General features: G+C 42.5%; 1 protein-coding gene across 7 annotated transcripts in view; it reads right to left on the minus strand.

Annotated features, from left to right (window-relative positions):
- The window catches only part of EBF1 (EBF transcription factor 1), a gene marked incomplete at its 3' end in the record, with an annotated part of 386,163 nt that overhangs the window by 52,635 nt on the left and 311,460 nt on the right, over positions 1-22,068 (minus strand). For all 7 annotated transcript variants that reach the window (XM_084243402.1, XM_084243404.1, XM_084243401.1 and 4 more), the window contains one exon: positions 20,674-20,800. In XM_084243402.1, the coding sequence (XP_084099528.1) occupies positions 20,674-20,800 (127 nt within the window). The remainder of the gene's footprint in view (positions 1-20,673; positions 20,801-22,068) is intronic.

The following is a 22,068-nucleotide window of genomic DNA, read 5'->3' on the forward strand; positions in this document are numbered from 1 at the left end:
CTGAGCCTCTCGGGTCCAAGCTCTCAATCTGGCCGCTCTTCCCCTTCGGCCAAATCTCAACCACAGCTAAACTTTCCCAGCCTCTGGAGACCAAGTGTTTGGGCTCAAATTCTGACCAAGTGTGAGAGAGTTTTTTTTTTTTCCTGTTTATGAGATAGGCTCTAGGCCTTGCCCAGGCCCATCAGTCATCTTGACTGGCGCCCCGGGCAAAGGCAGGCAGAACTGGGCGATTCCAGATCGATAGATTGGTTGTCAAACTCACTGAAACCTAGTAGTAGAACAAATTCCATTGGGTTTTCCTCTCTTTTTTTTGCCCGTTTGAATTGAATGACTGACTCATACTTCAAGTTACTTCAAATTTCTTTCCTGAACTCATTCCTATTTAAAAATAATCACTTGAAGTATAAACATAATGGGTTATTCTTATTCACCCACTTATCTATCCACGCAACAGCCATTAATTGGACTTTTTACTCTCCAGGAGTTGTTGGGCTTACAATGATCAAAATGCAAGCTCTACCCTTCCTATTGCTATTTATCACTTTTCAATAAGTGTTCGGTAAGACAAGAAAATGAGCCATGAATGAACTAGGTAATGAAGAAGGAAAGTCCAAGCAGAGAAGGGTGAAATGCAGATATGTGACAAAGTCTAGATGCTCAAACAAACCTTGGCAATCCTACCCAGATTGAAAATGTGTGCATCCCATTGCCGGCTATTCCCATGGCCTTGAAGTTGAGATGCTAGACATACGACAAAATAGCTGGTAGGGTTTTTCTATTAAAAAAAAATGTGACTTCTGACCCAGATGCTCAGAAAAGAAGATAAAATGGGCTCTTTTCAGATACCCTGCCCCCTTTGTGGGCTGAGCCAGAGGTCTCCTCTTTGGGGAGGGACCACAGCTCCTACCCAGAACTGGGCATGTACAGATGGCAAGACCACACATCTGCTCCAGAATCTGAGGCAGAAAGGGCCTCAGTAAGATCTAGGTCATCAGAAGGTGTGTGCCCTGTATCCTCTACAGAGAAGAAGCGATGCCTGCTGGGTAACCTGTAATGATCACTGCATGCCACCCCACAGGATCCCTTCCAGGCTTGCTCCTACACTTCCTTACTCACATGCATAGCCTTCCTCCTGCTGCATCCTGGATGACCTCCAAGTGTCTGTGATTCTGAATTGAAATTGGAGATAATCAGGCATATTAGACTATCATCTCCACGGGGCAGGGACCATACCCAGGGTACACATGGTCTCACCAGTAACTGACACACAGATGATGATCAATGTCATCTATGGATTGAATGAATGGGGTGCAGTACAACCTTTCACATTACCTCTGAGCCTAAACACTGAAGTAATGCTGTGTGCTCAGGACCCTGAGGCCAGTGTGTACCCAAATTCTGGTTCTGCTCCCTCTATTCATGACCTTGAACAAATCTTGAACTCCTCTGTGACTCAGTTCTTAGGTAGAGTGGGGAAGAGAATAGTACTTACCTCATAATTGTTGTTTTTTTTTTTTAAGGTTAGCTATATAAAAATATGGCACATGCTTAAAGCAGTGTGTGGCACATAGTAAGAGTCTTCTAAGTATTAGCAACAAGTCATCTTTTTAATTAATGAAAATCAGAGGATTCAGTCAGTCAACAAGTATTTTTAAACATCTGCTATGGATAGCATAGCACTAGTGGTGAATCAAATGGAGAGTAAATCAAATAGACATAATCTGGCAGACATTCTGTTCACAGATTGAGAACTACCTGAGGTCAGGAGGGAGAACTACTACTTCTTGAGTCCTTGACATGAACTGTTTACAATGTGTTAAGTGTTTTACTCATGTTATCTATATTAATCATTACAACAAACTAGTCAAGAAAACACATTTATTTCTCCCATTGCTCAGGTAAGAAAATGGAGGCCGAAGTGGTGATGTGAGCTGTGGAGGGCCAGAGGACAGATTCCATCCAGTGTGCCTGGGTCATTCAGCACGACCCTGTGCTGCTAAGAGAAAGCTACTGCACACGAACATCACAGCCACAAGTCTGCCTTTCAATAATCTGCCAGCCTCAAATTAAAACAAGCACGCAGCAGAGAATGATACTAGATTAGCTCTGATATGACATTAATCTCCCTAAACCTGGGACAGCAACATAATCAAACCACAGTTCATTTTGACTATCTGTTTGCCAACAAAGGAAGAAACAATGTTTTAAAACAATTCACAGGTACCTGCTACTTAAAAGCATCAATGATTTCAAATATATATATATATATGAGCTATTAGAAAAGTAATCTTAATGTTCTTTTTAATTCAGGCGCAACAGAAGCTAAGTAATCATTGTTGCAATTAATTGCTTTCTTGTTGCTTGCCACTTTCCTTTCATTACAAGAAATTAAAGGGTAGAAGCATATTATACAATATATATTTATTCGAGCTGAGATGAGCTGACATCATTTATTGTATTGTTCTTCCCAAACATTGCCTGCTTATTCTTTTAAAACTAAAATTCCTTTAGCTCCAAACTGACTTAGCATACTCCCTGCAGGGATACACACGAAAATCATGACTCAAAAATGTGGAGCTAGAAGGGGCTGAGATAATATGTTGTCACTCCCATATTTATCACCACATTTCCTGAATCATCCAGCTCCGTAATGATGATTTCTTTCCATTCTTTGCACTGTTTGGCAACTACGTATTTTGTGAATACCTAAGAAGACTTATAAATATTCTCTTGCCTTGCAGCCAATAAATCTCGAAAATTAAAAGACAAAGTTAAAATGACTGTGCACTTCACCAACGTCTCTGCTAAATGTATCGTATATCTCGCAATTTCAATATTCACCGTTTAAGGCTCAGTGATAGCTTTCAATCTTACTTCGTGGATAAAGAAGGAGGGGGTAGGCTTTGCAGGTGATGGAAAGCTATGGGGGGGGGAGTTTGTCTTGATGGTTCGATGTTTTATTCTTTCTGCTTCTTGATCCTTCCCTCACCATCCACCTTTGTTGATTTCAGGCATCTGTCTCTTGTTTGAGGAACTTTTTTTTTTTTCTTTTAGAGTCAGAAATGGAGAGACAAACAATATAGAAACAACAATTTCAGGGATCTGGTGCAATGACATGGATCAATGCTTATTGAAATTTCAGGAAGCTTGATCTGCTGAGGACATAGTCAGGCAGTATGGCTCATATTTCTAGATAATGATCACAGAGTGGCTGGGGGATGGGGAGGGAAAGAGAAGCTTCTGGGCAAATGCTAGCACGATTTTAGCACTGAGGAAAATCCACAGATGCAGAAGACAAAAATGTGTTTGCCTGTGTGATTCACATAGGCTCAAAGGATGCCATCTATATACTATCCCTCTCCCAAGGTGCTAATTGCTAGCTAACGCATCACTTCAATCTCCACTGTGCCTCACCAGGTCACCCCTTATTTCTTTCCTAACCCTTTCATGAATCTGCCAATGGTCTTATTTACATCTTATTTTCCTCCTGTGTATTGTCTACCTTCTTTGCCGAGAATATAAGTGACTTGAGGGCAAGACCACATCTATCTGAGTGAGGCACATGCCTGGAACAGGGTATGTTATTGACAACGTTTTCATTAAGGAGGAATTTGAATGTTACCGCACCCTCTCCTCTGGAAAAAAAATAACATTTGCATTTCCTCAACTACTTACAGGATCCTCTTCAAGTCTGGAAAGAACCTAGAATTCTTCGGCAGGGAAATACAGACTACTGAAGGAGTCTCCCTGTTGGCAAGGCCCTGCTGAGTTAATCTGTCACTTAACAGCTCAGAAATTACAGATACATTTGTAAACATGGATTTACAAATGTGGATTTCAATATCACAGGCCCTATGAAAGGTTTGGCTAAGAAACCATCCTACCCCTGTCTAGTCTAAAGCTTGCCCTGCAATATAAAACAATGCCATGTCCAAGCCAACGCCAACAATGTCCATGGTCCAAATGGACTGTTTTCCTTTTAGCGACTTAGGAAGAAATACAACAGAGGCGCACTTCCTCCGCCAAGATGTGCATTCCTTCCAAACAGGAGGGCCCATTATAGAAAAAGCAGGCCTGCCTGCTCCCTAAATGAACCACACAGTATTGGGATTGTCATTAGCTCCGATCAGGCAATGAAGAACTTCAGACAACCGAAGCCAATGCGTTATAAAGCCCGGGCACAGTGGCCTTCTGGCACTGGGGATTTCTGAGCTATTTATTTATTTATTATTATTATTATTGCAGGTCCCACTCCCCCAGGTGCAGCCATCCCAGCTCTGCAGGGCCCATGTAACAAGGCGATAGTATCTAAGAAATAATGAGCGAAGGAGCGCTGTTCTTTCTTCCAGAGCAATCTTAGGTGCGATCTTACACCGTAAAGGACTGGATCAATACTGCCAGCAGCCAGCCGCTCGATACCCGCTGAATTATTGCTTCATTTTTCTTCTTATTATAGATGAGTTGTGTTATTATTTTCCCCAAATCGATATTTTACAACCTTTTTTATCCGTTTCTCCATAAATTTTGTGATTACTTTAAACTGGGAATTCCGGTACACTAAATAAGATGCACTATGTGAAGAGGACAGAATGTACTGCCATGTTTTTTGTTTTTGTTTTTGTTTTACTCTTTTAGACACAATGCCTCGTTTAAAGACACATCATAATCAATAGCTGAAGGAACATTTTCTGGTAAAAAAGTTTACCATAACCCTGTGCTCACAAAATAAAAGTGCAAATCCTTTAAAAAAGCAGCAGCCCAAACAACATAAAGCTGAAACAACACAAAAGGTGGCGCGATTGATCAGCACTTTGCATCTGAAATTTCATTCCTAATGCTCCTTCTTCCCTCCAGTTAAAGGGCCAATGCAATTCCCTTAAATTGTTTCTCACAAAGGAGATAACTCTTGCACCTTGGAGAGACTTAATTGGCTTCTATAGCTGTCTCCTGCTAAGTGTTTAAAACATCAGCAAATCAAATCATGTAAACCCATACCCTGCTCTGCTGTCAGTTTGCTCCAAGCTTGATTATTTAGAGGTTCACATTAGCAGCGCCTACACTTAACGAAAGAGATTGGGAATATACTCCCTCTGTGAGTTCCGGGACGACTTGAGTTAATTCTATGCTTCCTATGAAATAATGCGTGTTATTTGGCAGAGAATGCTCAGTGGTAACTAAATAATCATTATAGTGCAGCCAGTGGTAATTACATGGTAATTCACATTAACTTCATCATAAGCACTGCATTTTTCACTATATCCATCTGAGAATGAGGCAGAATCATAGTCTTTCATTTCTTTTTAATGCCACCCAAAATAAAAATAAAGTGAAGTCATTTTAAGGACAGGAGGACAAGGAATATAACCCGGGTGAGTTAAGCTACAGATTTCATTAGAGAAAGGCTTAAATCCATTAAGTCTAATTAGACATGACATCCCAGAATTCGCAAACAATAGTTCTAATAAACTCATTAAAAATTTTGGTGGCTTCCTTAGAAAATGGGAGAATATTATATTATAGGCTGTTATATTGCATTAAGCTTTTATAATTTTATATGGGCTCTTCTCTTTTTATGTAAAAGCCTACGAAACTTTATAAGAATAGTTCTGCTTAAATCAATGAGTCTTAAACAACAATGTACTTCATGTAACATGCACTTAATAATGTAATAAACTATTCTAAGTAGTATAGAATAAAAAGGAAAGCACTTTATTCTGATTGGCCGAGAAGTAACCGGATATAGGGACTCAATTCCTTATAGCATTGCAGTGCACGATTTACAATCAAATCGCCATTTACATACACATTATTTAATTTGGGCAATTATGAAGCCCTGAAACCACTTTTTCCTTACAATCTGGATCTTCAGAAAGGCTCACACCATGAATGCATCATATATAAGTACACCAAAAAGCATTCTGAGAAGAAAGCGGTCGGAAGCACTCTAATCAAATACTTATATTAGTGGATTAAATTAGGTCTGTTTTTAAATGAACCACCATAATTAGCTGTAGTTGGGGAAGTGGAAAGAATATATTTTACTTTTTACTCATTACAATGGACAATTGGTCTTTTTTTTTCTCCTTTCATTTCACCAAAAGCTGACTGCCTTCTTAGGAAGGTCTGAAAAAAAGTATTTTATTTGAACTCTAACACAAGCCCCAAGCAAAGGTCTAGAGCAGAACTCCCTTGTGCCATCTGGATCTTGGGGTATGAATTGGGATGTTTCAGTGACACAGCAACATCCTCATCTTCGATCATTGCAAGGCTGGCCTGGTAATGATTCACTCATCCGTCCATGTCAGCCAGTTGGGCAGCAAACAGTAGCCCAAACCCTCCCCACTATAGAGAACCCCTTCCCAGGCAGGTCTTAATCTGGTCCCCAATAACCATCACTAGCAGTATTTCTCTCTCAGGGTCCCTGATGATGATGATTTAGCCTCCAAACCACTAAACCGAAGATCATATGGCAAAGCTGATCACCCCTCCTCTCCTCTGGGACTTCCAGGGAACTGAGATTTAAAGCATAATGCAGGGTCCACAGATGCCCTAGGACTGAGCAGGAATGTCCCCATCTATCCCCACAGGCTCCAAGTACAGGCACACAGTGGGGACAGCACATTCAGGAGGCCCTGCCAAGTCCCTCCCTGATCTGGACCTCAGGAATCTGACCTTCCAGGCCCAATGAGGTGTCCTGACAGCATGCTGGTGTCTGACAGCATCCTTTCATAAAAAGACAAGATGAAGGAAATTCCTTAGATTGCTTGAATCCACTTCCCTAATGGTGAAATGGCCCTTGAATGTTTTGTGGGACTTTGATTTACTCAGAGGTGAAGAAAATCTCCTTTTATTGATCAACAGAAAAATCAGACCAGTGATGCCCATAATGCTTTTTTAAAAAACAGAACACATCTTGGAGAGCCAAGCTCTCAATATGCTATACTGTCTCATCCTTTCCTGGAGAGTCTACCCAAAGACTGATGACCTTGAAAAGGTCAAACTGATCTTGCCAGATGACCATGGCAATGTCAGTTGAATGATTTTCATAAATGTTACAAAAAGTGTAATGTCTTTACCTATTTGTAAATATGGAAGTCTATTCACAAAGTAATTTAAAAATTCATTTATATATGATTTGTTCTGGCTCTGAATATAAATCAATCCTGTGTTAGTTTGGGCCTCAGTTGACTCCTATACAAGTTGGGATATTGGTCAGGCTACCTCCAGGGGTATTTTTTCATGTCTAGAATTCAGGCTAAAATTGTCTAGTCTCTGCAATTCTTTGTTATAAGATCTAGCACTAGTTGAACACTTACTATATTCCATGCCCTGTGCTACACTTTTCACATATGCAGTATCCAACTGAATCTTCACAGAAATCCTACCAGATAGTATCACCCCCATTTGATAGACAAGGTAACAGATTCTTATATTGGTTAAGAAACTAGTTAGATGTTCACTGAGCCAGGGTTCAAACTGGAGTCACTCTTGACTTCAGAGAGCTAGAGTCAAACAGTTTCTGTGTAACTAGATGAGACCAAGGGGAGAGACACAGTGTGAAGACAAGGTTTCAATTGAGGGACCAAAGAAAGGACTCTGGTAAAAAGATCTACCCTAAGTGAGCCAAGTATTTTAAACTCTGGAAGCCTATTTTTTATAATATATATAAAGATAAGGACAATGTGCATAATCAGGTTATCTTTTTTTTTTCCTAATTTTTTTTAAAGATTTATTTTTATTTATTTATACAAGCACTGGGTACAGTCAGAAGCACGGGAGGGCGAGAGAATTCACCAGAGCCAGGGCGGGGAGCAGAGCAGGCAGACTGAAGCACACTGCTGAGGGGAACAGCGGGCGGCAGGAGAGGTCTGCGTGCCATGTGGGACCCTCCTCCGGTGGCCGGGGAGCAGCCGGGGATTGAACCGGTGCTGCAGAGGCTGCGGGCAGCTTCACAACCCAGCGCTCAACTGCTGCGCCACCGGGGAGGCCCAAATCAGGTTATCTTTAAGACTCATGTTCCAGAAATTCATGATGAAACTTTGTAGTCACTCATTTATGCATTCCTCCACTTGGTGATGTGACTGATATCACTGAGTGTTCCCACTCTGTGCTAGGCACTGTGAGACACTGAGATGCAGCAGTAATCATGGCAGACAAGGGTCCTGCTTTCACAGAGCTTTCCAGTGAGAGGCAAAGACTACCCTCAAGCACACAGATAATCCAGAGCACATCAGCAGTGGTAAGTGCTATGAATAAAAGTGCTACAGGATATCAAAGTGTCGATGCTAGAGGGGCAGCCTAAGACTCTCCAAGTCCCCAGTCTAACTAGTGGATTATGTCCATTGGAAACTGACAAAAAAAAAATGGAGTAAAAGTGGTATAAGCCCATTTTGCAGATGTAAACATAGAACAACTAATCAATGACTGGAAGTAATGCAGGTCTAATGTAAGAACTCTTTATGAGGTAACCTAACAGCTCTACCCTCATATTTCACACCTGAAAATAAGGCTAAACATACCTGTCCTCCCTACCTCACAGGTTAACAAAAGAGAATTGATCAGGGAAGACTTGGTGCACTGTGAAACCACATGTTAGTGAATGTGCTTAATTGCACAGACATAAGACAAGACACGCAGAGACTGTACTTTAGCCCTTGACATAACGCTTTCCAATTAGTGACAATAGTTTCACTTTGATGTTAATTATTTTATTAAGTGAAACTCCCAAGCTTTTACAGGATTCTCTATGTCTTCTGAGCCAACCAGAGCAAATGTTTCATTTTTCTTGCTTTAAAGAAATTGGAGAAGTACAAGATCCTCCAACTTGTTCAGCACAGATGCTCCTGGGCCACAATCCTCTACCCGAACCTCCCAGTAGCCTCAGAGCTCAGCCTGGCCTCCGCGGATATTTTAAAAATCAGTTAACTTTAAGAGGAAATGATGCACATGTGTAGAATGACTGGGAAGGCCTTATTCTGAGCATATATTTAAATGTGAATATATTTTTGGCAGTATGCATAGACCTAAATTAACTCCATATTAACTGGGAGTTGGTACTTCCTGACACTAACTCCGGAAGCTGACCCCAAGGGGCTCTACCAGCAGGTCAGGTCCTCCACCCATGATGGAAAGCAGTGAACCCCAGCTCATGTTAACAGGAAAAAGATGAACAATTACATTTGTGAGGCCAAAGAGTGGTGGGGACCAGGGGAGGTCTGCTCTGCTATTGTTGGTCCTGCCCATGATTTAGCGAGTCCCAGCTTCTGTCTTCCCCACTCTGCTGAAAGATTTGGCAGGAAGTCTCTAATCTGACATGAATAAGATGGTTTCCACCTGTACTTTCAGTACCCTGAATAATCTGAGGTCCACTGACAAGCATAAGCATAGTTTATTCACGTCAAAAATATTATGGTGTGTAGTATTCAGTTCATATCAGGGATCATATATGGCAAATAATCTATCAACAAGAAAGGAATGTCAATGTGTTGAAATATATAAATACATGGAAAGAATATCTCCCTGGAAAAAGCAGTTCTCTTGTTATAGATGTAGATGATTTTAAAGTCTGTCTTATGACAATCTACATCCCCAATTATGCTCTTTTATACTAAGTGCCATGGGGGAATGAAATAACCATAAATGATGGTGGTTTGGGGACACTCTCAGAGTTCACCTAAAGAAGTCAGTCAAAAGAAAAAGGGGCATTAGAAAACCAACACAAATTTAGTGACCTTTCCTCGGGGACTGACCTCTTGCTATTACAAACATCAAAACAAGTTTTATAAAGATAGGCTTAAAAATATTGTTTGGAGGGCCTCCCCGGTGGTGCAACGGTTGAGCACTGGGTTGCGAAGCTGCCCGCAGCCTCTGCAGCGCCAGTTCGATCCCGGCCGCCAGGCGAGGGTCCCACATGGCGTGCAGACCTCTCCTGCTGCCCGCTGCTCCACTCAGCAGTGTACTTCCATCCTTCTGCCTGTTCTGCTCTCCGCTCTGGCTCTGGTGAAATCTCTCACCCTCCTGCACTTCTGACTGTACCCAGTGCTTATATAAATAAAAATCTTAAAAAAATAATTAAAAAAATAATGTTTGGAGGTTCACACATAGCAAGTGGTTACTTATGACTCAAGATAAAATTTCCAGCAAAAGCGCCATGCAAAAAGAACTGGATCTCAAACAACTCAGAAGAAAATAAGGTGGCCTAGAAGTTAAGTCTCAGTGCTATCACTGTGACGGCACGAGTTCGACCCAGGCCAAGGAGCTACCCACATGGCACAGCAGACCTCCCCTGTCTCACCTACTGCTACCCTAAGCAGTGTATTTCAGTCAATCTGCCTGTTCTTCTCCCCACTTTGTCTTCGGTGAATTCTCTTACCACCCCCCTGCACCTAGGGCCTACACCCCAGTTCTTCTATGCATAAATAAATTTTAAAAATATCTTTTAAAAATGTTTAAAAAAAAAAGAAAAGAAGATGGACTAGGAACAGCTCTGGTTTTAATGTCAAAGGTGGCCTATGAAGTGTCTGAACAAAAATATAATTCTAAACATGGGGAAACATTAAGTAAGAACTGTAAGTTATATATGTAGTTTTAAATATGTGTGCATAACTAAATGAACATGTGTGATATTGAGTAGACAATAGATAACTCATTTGGTATCTATAACTATGTAGATGGTGAATTTGGCCTCACACTTATAAACATTTTGTTAGGAAAATGGGGGAAATCTTATATTGAAGAGGGCACTCTATTCTGACCTATCTGATGCTGAAAGTTCTACGAAAAGAAAGATGTGCCTATCCAATGAATAGGAAATGATTAAGTAAATCTTGATGTAATCACACGACAGACTTGTGTATGATATACCACCTAAAATGCATTTAGGAAGAATTTGAACAAACACAGGAAATGTTTATTTTACAAACTAAATTACAAAGCAGGGTGCAAAATTATATAAACATACTGCAGTTCACACTGATAAAAATACCTAAGAGTACACAGAGAATATTAGAAGAAAGTATTGAGAAATATTACCAGCAATTATCTCTGAGGTAGGAAATTGGATCTCTTCAACACTTCTCTGTCTTGAAATTTTCTCTATTGAGTATGTGTTATGTGTATAATGACATGATTTGACTAAAATATACCTAAGGCTCCAGTTCCTGTCAGGCACCAAATGTCCTAGAAATCCCCACATGCTCACATCACCAACAATCTTAGGTGAGGGAATCATCAGTTCCAAAAATGAACAGGCTGAAGCAGCAGTCAAGAGGCTGCTGGAGAACCCTGGATCCAGTTCTGCCTTTCCTGTCTATAGAACCCTTGGAAGTCCCTCAGCCGCTTAGGGTTTCTTATCTTTAAAATGGGTTGATAGAGAGAGGTTTACCCAGACTCTCGAGGGGAAGTATTTGACATTTCAGTAATGCAAAAAGGAGATTGAGAAAAAAGATAAGGTGAAAATAAGTTTGGAACAGGAAAGAATAGGCTGAAAGTCAAGAAAGGTGGTTGGGAGCCAACCGGAGTAGAAAGTGGGTAGAGAAGAGAGTTCTAGTGTTACAGGGAGGGTGACTGGCCTGGTGCTGTGCACTTGCATGCTTTTGAGCTTCAGATGTTAAGTGCTTTGGATGAGTTCCCATTTTTACTTACAGAATACATGGCACTGCTTCACAGCAGGGGGCTGTTTTGGGGATTCACTGACACCCCCCCTCCAGGTGATTCAGGTTGAATCACAAAGGACTCCACACTGGCTGAATCTAATTCTACTTCCCCCAGGAGCTGGTCCCAACCGCTAACACACCAGGCCCTCTGAGACATCAGCCTCTGGGTTCCAAATACACTCAGCCAGAGCGGCCCTGGGAGAAAGAAGGACAGGACAGGCAGCCCGAGCTCAACACGGCTGTGCTTCCACAGGAAGCTCAGCCTGTCTCACTGTAAGATCCCGCCAAGGGATGAAATGATTCTCAAACACCTACCTGCCCTGAGGTTTACCATATAGCATTAAGTGAAAAAGAAAAACTGCCTAATACCTTGGGAGGTGGCACCCATTTTGGTAGGTTTCGGCACAGGAAGGAGCCGAGCCCTGAGCCACTGCAAGTCACTGCTGCAGTTAATGTTCAGAGTGTTTTAAAACCGACAGAGACGTGGGCGATTTTAATATTGTTGTAATTACTTTCTATTGGTGCTCCCTCAGTTTTCTGAAATCAGCATATACTACTTTGTGAGAAAGAAAGAAAAAAACAAGTTTCATGTGCTGGTGCGTGCCACATCACTTAGTTCACAGTGAACAGAAAGACTAGCATCTACAGTTCTGCCAATGCGGGCAAATGAAAGAGAAAATAATCAAACATTTGGAATAAATGAATAAATCTCAGGAAAGGAGAAAAAAATAAATTCAGTTGTGTCTCCCTTTCTATCCCCCCACCAAGAAATTAGAGAAAGTGTGTATGTGTGTGCGTGCGTGTGTGCGCGTGTAATTAAAAAACTGAAGGGTTAGTTTATCATGATGCTGGGGGGAAAAGCAAAAACAAAAGCCTTGAAAACCTCCAAAAAGTTTATTGGCTTTGAAAACCAAATCATGTTATATCACTCTAAAGAGATTAGAGGTTCAAGACTTTATAGCATTGCATTACATTGGCAAGAATACATCTCAAGTTCAGTTCCTACCTTTATTGTTAATAGCTTTCTAATCCCCGAGCAGAAATTTATAGTTTGGAAACAGCAACACATCTTAAAGATTAAAGCCAGGTGACAAATAGATCGTGTCCCTTAATAACCAAATCACATGCCTTAGATTGGGGAAGCTTATCTGCTTTTTCCTTCTATACGGTTTCATTGGTAGGAAATACTTTATATCCCTATTACATGAATGATGAATGGGACCACTGGTTACGCTCCCTTATTTGCTTGGCTGTAGTCAATATGTTTTCTTTGGACGGGGATTTCTGTGATTTATCTCTCTCCCGGTCTTATCACTTATTAACTCTGAGTAGACAGGAAACACCAAGGTCGTCTATACGGCCTAGTGGCCATTTAGGCCTCTCATGTCAGTGAAAATCTCCCTTTTAATGATCCTCCTACACTAGCTACTCAAGTCCTGATTACACTGCACTCCAAATAGGAAAGAAAGGTCATATTTCTTGGAAAGCATGTACATAAAATATGCAAAATAATATGCTTCCTTGAGACCAGCTTTATTCTTTTCAGAAAGGGCTTTCGTTATTTCACAGATGCCAAGGACAGTGGCCTCTGCTAGTGATTCTCATGGCTGCCTGTCCCGTTACGGAACCAATAGAGTTTAACTTCACAAAAGCCCTCGAGGTCCGAATCACCTATGGCATCCAGCTACATGAACCAGGAGAATCTGATTTCGTGCATAAAAAAGGCCCCTGAAGTGGAGAAGCATCCTGGGTTGCACTCTTTGGATCACAAAAGCCAAAGGAATCAACATTCCCTATGCCTTGAATTCTTTTCTTTGTATGTAAATGGTTCATTTGGAGTCATATTCAAGACATGTGGACGGGAGCAGCCTGTTAATTTTTCTTTCTTCTTGGGTCTTTTCCAATTAGGACACCGCCAAGGCAGAACCGCGAGCACAGTGTTCGTGACACTGCCTTTTCTCAGCTGAATCCTAAGTGAAAACAATTTGATCTGAAAGAAAACACATTCTTCTTTCCCCGATCCTTCCTGAGTTTGCTTAGGCCTGCCTTCACAACAATTCCCATGTGCACGGCGTTAGCCTCTGCCCATTCTTTCGCTGATATGCAGAAGACCCTTGGGACACCCAGAGAAGGGCAGGGCCCACCTGTCCATTAAGCCAAGGAAGCCCAAAATCTACTTGCCTCAAGCCCCCTGTCTCTCTCACCCCTACAGCCAAGCTCTCTCCAGGTCCTGTCCACTTCCCCTCTGAAATCTCTCCTGAACATCTCTCTTTACTCCACCTCCATCCATTACCACCAAATCAAAGTCACTGATCTCTGTCCCCGATGACCGTGGTGACCTCCTCACCGGTCCTCTTAAACCCACTCTGCTTTCCCATGCTCCATCTAGTCAGAGTTGGGTGTTTTCCAAAATGCAATCTCTTCACGGTCACCTGTCATTTCTGATGCTGCCTATTGTACCTAAGATGACGGAGAAACTCATCCCGTGCCTTATGAGACTTGCCCTTGCACTCTTCTTAGTCTCCCACCCCCTACAAGGTCTCTTGAGTTTTCAGCCTTCCTGGCACACTTCCAGCCTTCCAGAATACCACATTTCCTCCCATTCAGTGCCTTCTTACTCACTTCTAAAAGCTCATTCTCTCTTTCCCCAGTCCACCCTATTATCCCCCCTTTGACTTGCCAGCTTCACTCTCAATCATCTTGCAGCCTCAGCTCCTGCATCTTTCAGAAGGAAACTATTTCTAACTGGCCCATTGGAGTTCCTTTGTTATATGCTTGACTGAAACTCTGTTCCAGTCTTTTAGGGCACTTGACCAGATTTGAAATGATAAACTTCTACATGTTCCTCTTACACTATACAATCAATGAGAACACAGGCAGTATCTGCTTTTCCTCACCACTGTACTAGATACTGCCTAGAATAGAACACGTAACCCATACATATTTGAGAGATGAGTGAATCAAGTAACAAAAATGGTAAAATCAGAAAAACAGGTAGGTCTTTTGACTCCTGGCCTACTGCCTAGAAAGAACACATTTCTGTAACCATGATGAAAGCGAGCACATGTAAAGTGTGCTCTAGTGACCATCCTTTCTTTGGATTTTCAAAAGAGACATTTTCCCATTGTCTGCTTCCCTTCTTTCTGAGTTTACTTTTATTGAACACCCACAACACACCAGGTACTATATGCGCAGGCAGTATGTGTGGGTACTATCAAAATGTCCCCATTGTACAGATGAGAAAATGAACCATATTGATAATATAGAATCAACCTAGTTTTTTCTTTAACAGAAACCCCACTACTGTGTTCTCCTTCATGTAAAATTTCAAGTGAAAATGGACAGATTCTTAATTAACACCTTATATTTACGTCCCATGTCATCTAGACCTCAAAAATCAATGAGGACTACATTGATCCCTGGCAATTTTGTCAATCAATTATTAAAGAACACTTATGGCAAGTAAGATATGGACTCAAGTTGCTGCAACACAGTGTATTGAGTATATAAGATCAGGGGAGGTGAGTTCTCTCCTCACAGAGCTGGTAGACTTTGTGATTTGTCTACCCAACAAGAGAGCGAAGGCCATGAAGAAGTGAGGGTGAGAGACAGAAGGCATACACATTCCACAAGAGAGAGCCAAGGATAGAGGTTCTGTCCATCAAGACAAGCCAAGGGAACAACAAGATCACCTGGTCCAACGGGCTTATGTTACAAGGAAGTGACTGGAGCCTAGAACATGGAAGCACTCGTCCTAAGTCTCAGTGCCAGGCAGCCACAGACTGGGGTTCCTAGGCCACCTTGTTCTCAGCCCAGGGCTCTATCCACTAGAGGGCAGTGGTCAAGGACCGTGCCAGAGGGGAACCAGACTTTGAACCAGATCTCACAGAGGAATTATGTCTGAAGTTGCTCAGTGTGAAGTTAGCTTGAGGCATAATGAAGGGACAGGTTTGCATGGAACTGGGAAAACACTGGGCCTGGACACAGATCTGTGCATGCCAAGCCCAGGGGCTACGTGCTGTAAATGGTGAACAGGTAAGACAGATGTCTCCACAGGGCAATGCTATGAAAGTGATTGCCAACGGTTCCTATGGGAATGAATTTGTGTAAGAAGAAGCTGAAGAACGTGAGATTGTTGAGGTACAAAGTCACCACTTTTCCTCTAAAAATGAGGACATTGTTTCTCCTACAATGACAGACTTCATTTATGGAGGAGGTGTCCAAGAACGAGAGATAGAACTTTCTGCAAGTATAGCTGAAAATCACTTAAATACCTTTGAAGGGGGCTGGCGAGGGGTTTTACTCACATTACTTATGGCCCCTAGAGAAGGGGTTAAAGTCTGGAATGGAACACAGGTCTTTTGTCCCTGAAAAATCCACAGAACTTTATCAAGTAGGGTACTGCCTTATAATAATATATATTGTTTAAGGCCACTCCTGAGAAAATATCTGTCCTATCACAGTTGCTACCTTTACATTTAAAAGTCTCTTTTACATGCTACCTTATCTATATTTAGCTCTTTTTAATCTGTGGTATATTGGTGTTACTCGTATCTTTAATTTACTAATGCCTACCATTTTGTTACTAAAAAGTCTTAAGGGACTTTTTTAGTCCTCTAGGAAAAGGATGGTGAAGATAATACACATGAAATGTTTACACCATGTAATGGACTCACCAAGCAATGAATGAATAACCATCATTCATTAATGGAAAATACTGATATCTGACTAGGCATTCATGTCAGCTCACGCTAGGAGCTCTCTCTATATATGTATCTCTCTGATGCTAAAAACAACCAAAGATGAGGTGACTGTGGTTCAGAGACATTATATGATGTCTCCAAAATATCCTCTCTAATGAATGGTGGAGCCAAGAAGTGGGTCTCCATGAACCCAAGTCCTCAACCACTAGGCTACATTGCACACTTTGGGGAGAAGGGGAGAAAAAAGAGGTGATGGCTGTGAGCAAGGGAAGTGGGGATGGAGAGAGCACAGGGCAATGAGGAGGGAAACATGAGAAACCTGGAGGACAAGGTGTATATTCACAAAGCAGGTTCTGCCATCCAGACCCCTTCTACATGTGAGGTTATTTGGCACATGAGGTACAAACAGGAAGTATTCCAGGAAGAATTCTCATTTTAAAGTCAATTTTGAGACTATCATACAGGAATTTGGGTTCATCCTTCCCTAAGGGCAGGAAGTTTGGTAGGAAATGTTTGAAATGAGAGAACCTGGCATGAGCAATGACTTCCATCACCAAGCACCAGAGCTGCTCAGTGTACATTCATTGATTCATTGGGGTTTTCCACTAAGTTGGGGGCATAGGCAGTACACAGCTCTCACTGCACCCTGAGTTAATGGACCATCATCCCGGTGAACTTTTTCTTCAGCCCTATTTTCCCCCAAATTAGCAAGCTCTCCAATGGAGAAATTCAGAAGGAAGACTGAAAACTACATCTAAATTTTGCCATCTCTTATCAGAAAAACCAATTCTAAGAACTTTGGAGAAGCAGCAAAATGTTTCTAAGAGTTTCCAAGGTTACTCGAAGCTTAGCAGGAAAGATAACCATCCTAAAAGATCCAAGTCACTTAAAGATGTAATAACTACAGGAAAGCAAGTTTTGAGAATGACAGAAGTTTGGGGAGGATCCCTTCTGGGGATTTACTTGCTGTTAGGAAGTCCCCACCAAACATATAGTTAAAAGGCCTTGAAAACAATCCTGTTGTTAGAACAGGTTTTTGCTTCCTTCTTCACCCAAAACATCATTTAATATTTTAATATTTAGAGTCAGCCTTGCCCTGCATGTATGTAAAAGTAACTGGTCACAACCCTCAGGTCTGGGAAGTGCATCAAGTCGGGATGCATTTTGTTTCCTCACCCTGGGCAAACCTAGGAGAGCGGCACATCTGGCTGCTTCCTAGAATTCCACCTATGGCCCTGGCCGGAAGATGCATAAGGAGAGGGCACTCGGAGTCCTCACATGGAGCCAGCTTGCAGGCAATCTGTGTCTGGTCAGATTCAATCCTCCCTCCCAAAAAAGTCTGTCCTTATTTGCATAGATTAGGCCATGCTGTTCCTGTCTCCGCTTTTTTCTTTTTTTTTGATTATGGATTTGCAGAGATTTCCACACACACCCTTAAACTCTCACGCACTCAGAAAACAGCAACAGTGCCTTCTTTTGGGTGGTGACTTTTCAGTTTTAGGCACTTTTTTTTTTTTTTTGCAAAGGGAAAAATTCCAAGTGACATTCCACTAAGAAACAAGAGGGCTGGCTCACCCCATCCAGAAAACCAAGCCTCGAGTCTTAAAATGCTGTGGACATTAAAGAAATGAAGTGTGAGCTTCTGTGGGTGGGTGGGGAGGGGGCTGCACATTTACAATGACTCTGTTCACATAGAAAGAACAAAGGCTTCACAGCCCAGTCCTTCCTCCACTAATCAGTATGACAAAGCAGAGAGGGAAACTGAGTAAATGACAAGGGGCCAGCCATCCGGCCATGAACATGTGAGCCATGTGTGGCTGGGGCATTTAATGCTAAGGATCGAGAGGTCTCTGTGTACTTCACTCATTAACAGAGAGGCCCTTTTGTTAAAAATGATGAATATCACAGTGACAGCTAACAGCCACTATATCAGTGAGGAAGTTTTTATGCCAGTTTCTTCAAAATTTTATTTTCCCAATGTGGGGAGAGGTTATACTGCCTCCTAGAATACTTAAAAAACAAAGTCTCCCCATCTGTTGCCTACACGGGGAGGCAGATCAGCAGAAGTCTTCTTTTCTTACTTTAAATTTCCCGCATATCCCTCACGTGCACACACACCCAGGATTGCTCCCACTCATCCTTCAAGGTCTTGCTAGCCTTGCAGATCTCTCCCTTCCCCTCTTTGATCTCAATTCCCATTTGATACAGGTTTTCCCAGACATGATTTCTTAAATTGATGGCAATTTTTTTTAACGGTTAAAAAATTCCCAACTGTGATAGGTCCCTGAGCTATTTTCTTTTGAGAATTTAAGTAATTTAATGGGGATGATTTTTTTTTTTTTTGAAACTTTTATAGCCAGGTGGCTCAGGGGGATATTTTGGTGAACCCTGATTAAAAATAATTTCTTCTAAATGAGACCTGACCACAGAATGGAACCATTCATGGGCAGGGGCCTGTCACCCAAGCGGAAGCATGCCTGAGTGCCTCTCCCACCTTCCTCCACACATGCATTTTCGTCTTCCTCGTCTTCTTCTCCTTTTCTTGTTCTTAATAGCAGAGTAAATAAGCAGCCAGCAAGGCCTAAATGTTTTCAGCCAAAAACAGAGTCCAAACTCCTCAGAGAAAACATTTGGCCTCTGTGGTTTTGTAATATGTTCCAGAACACCGAGTTCAGCGAGGAACATTGTGAAAAACTCCCATCCACTGGAATGATGGTGGAGAATGTTACAGTATCAGAAGCTTCAATTGGTCCTTTTCCTGCAGGCCCATAATGAGGCTTGTAAAAAAAAAAAAAAAATAGTGCTATGTGGAAGTTCTCATGGGAAAAATGAATGGCAAGAAATCCTAGCTTTAAAAGAAACAGCTAATCTGCTAGTTTGATTGTTCTTCAAAACTTACACTGAACCAATGAGCCTAATTAAAAACACTTGGCCTACTTCTCTAAAGCATCATAGCTTTCTCTATGCTTCGTTTGTATACACCACAAAACTCCAGATAGACTATTATTTTTTCAAGCCCTCACTAACAAAGTGCTGACTTGGTTGGGATGGCTGAGCTAATTTCTTGAACTCAGTGTGAAACCTTAGCTAAACAAAATTGTGGTAATTTTCCTTAATTTGTAAAAGTGATTGGAGTGCAAACAAAATTTTCCTCTTGGGTCAATCCTATAATTTTCAATTAACTAAAACTAATCGCCAGGCAGGCACCAAACCTGCATTTTGTTTAAAGGGCTGGGAGGCATTTCCATGGGTCAGGATGCATTAATTGTTTTTATAATTTTGAGAGAGACACTGAGAAGTGTGGTTGGTTTTATATTAAAATACAAAAGGGAAGAGACTTTGAGGTAAAATGTCAGCGTGAAATGAAAAGTTTCCATTGGATCAATTGCAGGGTTAGGACTGATCAGCATGTGTGAACAGAGCTGTCCCTTCTCTGCTCTGGAGTCCATGCGTCCCCGGGGGCGATGGGCCTCAACTGAGAGCAACCTGCACCAGGTCCTGGGAACAGTTACCCAGATGGCTGCCACTACGCAGCGACCCTAGAATGTCCCTCCATTCGGTGGGCTCCTTGGACCAGGGTCTTCCACCTCACCTGGGAGCTAGTTAGAAATGTAGATTCTCAGGTCTCCCCCAGAGCTACAGAACCAGAATTTGCATTCTACAAACCTCCCTGGGTGTCTGGTTTGCATATTACAAAGTGAGGATCTGCCAAAATACACGAGGCACAAAGACTGCCTCCATGTGGTTCCACAGACAACTTGCCTGGTCGGGAGCAAATTCACATTCACCATAGAACATTCGTTTCTTACCAAGAGGCGGGGCCGCGTGCCCAGGCTTTTCGGGGAACAAAAATACAGCTTTCCGGGAAGAAAGCACCACCCCAGAATTTAAGATGAAAACTACCAATTGTCTTGAACACAAATGCCATGCCTAGGCTAGAAGCAAGTCGGACTGTTGTTCAAAGCACATCCCAACTCCATACAACAAACAAGCCCCAACACAGATGTCTCACGCAGAGCCAGATGGGCTAGAACTTCGTCCTCCTTACTTTCTCATGTAGCTTCCTTAGGTATTGAACCAGTTATTTCAATTAACCCTTCATTCAACACAGATTCCGAGATGAATTCTTTAATGCTACTAGTAATAATAAATGTAATAATGAAGCAACTCATTTGGTCATGCATGTGATGAAAGGGATAAAGAAAGCAGGTCTTAACACAAACTAGAATTGGAAGTAAATGATACACTTAATTAAACACTCTGAAGAAAGGGCCAAGGTAGCCCCGTGCACTACCGTCTGCAGCAGCAGCTCCTACCTGTGTAGATGAATCTTCCAGGCGTCCCTTTGCAGAACTGCTTGGATTTGTAGGACAAGGTGACTTCCACCACCCCGGGGATGTGCCGAGGAGGGGTCTGCACACGGATGGCGTGAGGAGTGATCAGCTGGAGGAGAACATAGAGGGGACTGTTATCGCCACAGGTCAAGGACTCCTTTCTCAGCGTCCCTCTCAGCTCTCAATAAACAAAGCTTTAAAACACACAATGAAGCTGTCAGTGTTTAAATACTAGCCTGACAGAACCCACAGAAAGGGCCCTGACAGCAACACTACAAGTGCCCACCGGGGCCCTAACGACGTTATCTCCTCCCGCCTCCACAGGGGGGTTCCCTGCTTTCCTGACTGGGAAAGTGGACCTGGCCGAGCAGAACGACTGATCTCCTACAGGACATCCTTTGGGAAATCTCTGAAGCAGGCACCCCTGAGCTGGGCTCTGCCGGCATCTACAGAAGCTGGTAGACCTGGTGTCTGAACTGAGCACGTGGACAGAGGACGTCAGTGGGGAAGGATCCGTTCACTGCAGGGGCATGTCAGGAAGCACCCCTGGAAACCAACAGGGTACATTAACTACCAGAGACACAATCAAAGAGCTTCAGAGGGAAAGCAAAGAGGCGGCCTCCCCGGAGTAACTCGTGGACCTGGCAGAACTCAGGACTGTCCATACAAGGGACATGGGCTGTTGGGGCAGGGGCGGCAGGGCGCTCGCTGGTCCCTTGCTGCTCCCCGAGGTGACACCGCGTGCACAGTGGGAAAGTTCGATCCTGAATCCTATCGACAATCGGCCTGCACTGTGAAGCAGCATTTTTTATTACTCTTATCTGTGTTTATAGAACTAAAATGTTATTAGTGGCCATAAAATGGGCATTATCTTGTTCTTTGAAAAATCCAGTCCTGGAATTTGACTGGCTGACCTCTGATGGAGCCGGGTTTACGGGCTAACTCTGTGGTGCCCGCCATTGACCACTCGGCCACTTTAATAGCCACTTAGTGTTTGTAGTACTGAGTCAGCCTACAAGCGATTATCACTCTGGTTTGTTCGAACTTGTTTGTGCTGCTCTTAGGGGGATAAGTTAGAAAGGGTTTTTATTTGAACGTGCAAACATCTCGCCCTGAGAATCACCTGTGACACGCACAAATGCCAGCCCTAGGTCCCACCACCCTGTCCTACCACCAAGTTGTCCTACCACCAAGTCCTGGGGGAAAGTGTGAGAAAATTGGTAAGGCCCAAAAGTGATTTCTGTCAACTGCTCCTTCTGGGAATGTAACAAGACTGCATAAAAATTTACTTTATCTGAGCAAGAAGAAATACCTATCCCAAGCCCAATTCTGCTGACAGATGATTAGATAAAGAAGGTGTGGCCTAGACACACAGTG

This window comes from Talpa europaea, assembly GCF_964194135.1.
Source record: "Talpa europaea genome assembly, chromosome: 9".
Classification (NCBI taxonomy): Eukaryota; Metazoa; Chordata; class Mammalia; order Eulipotyphla; family Talpidae; genus Talpa; species Talpa europaea.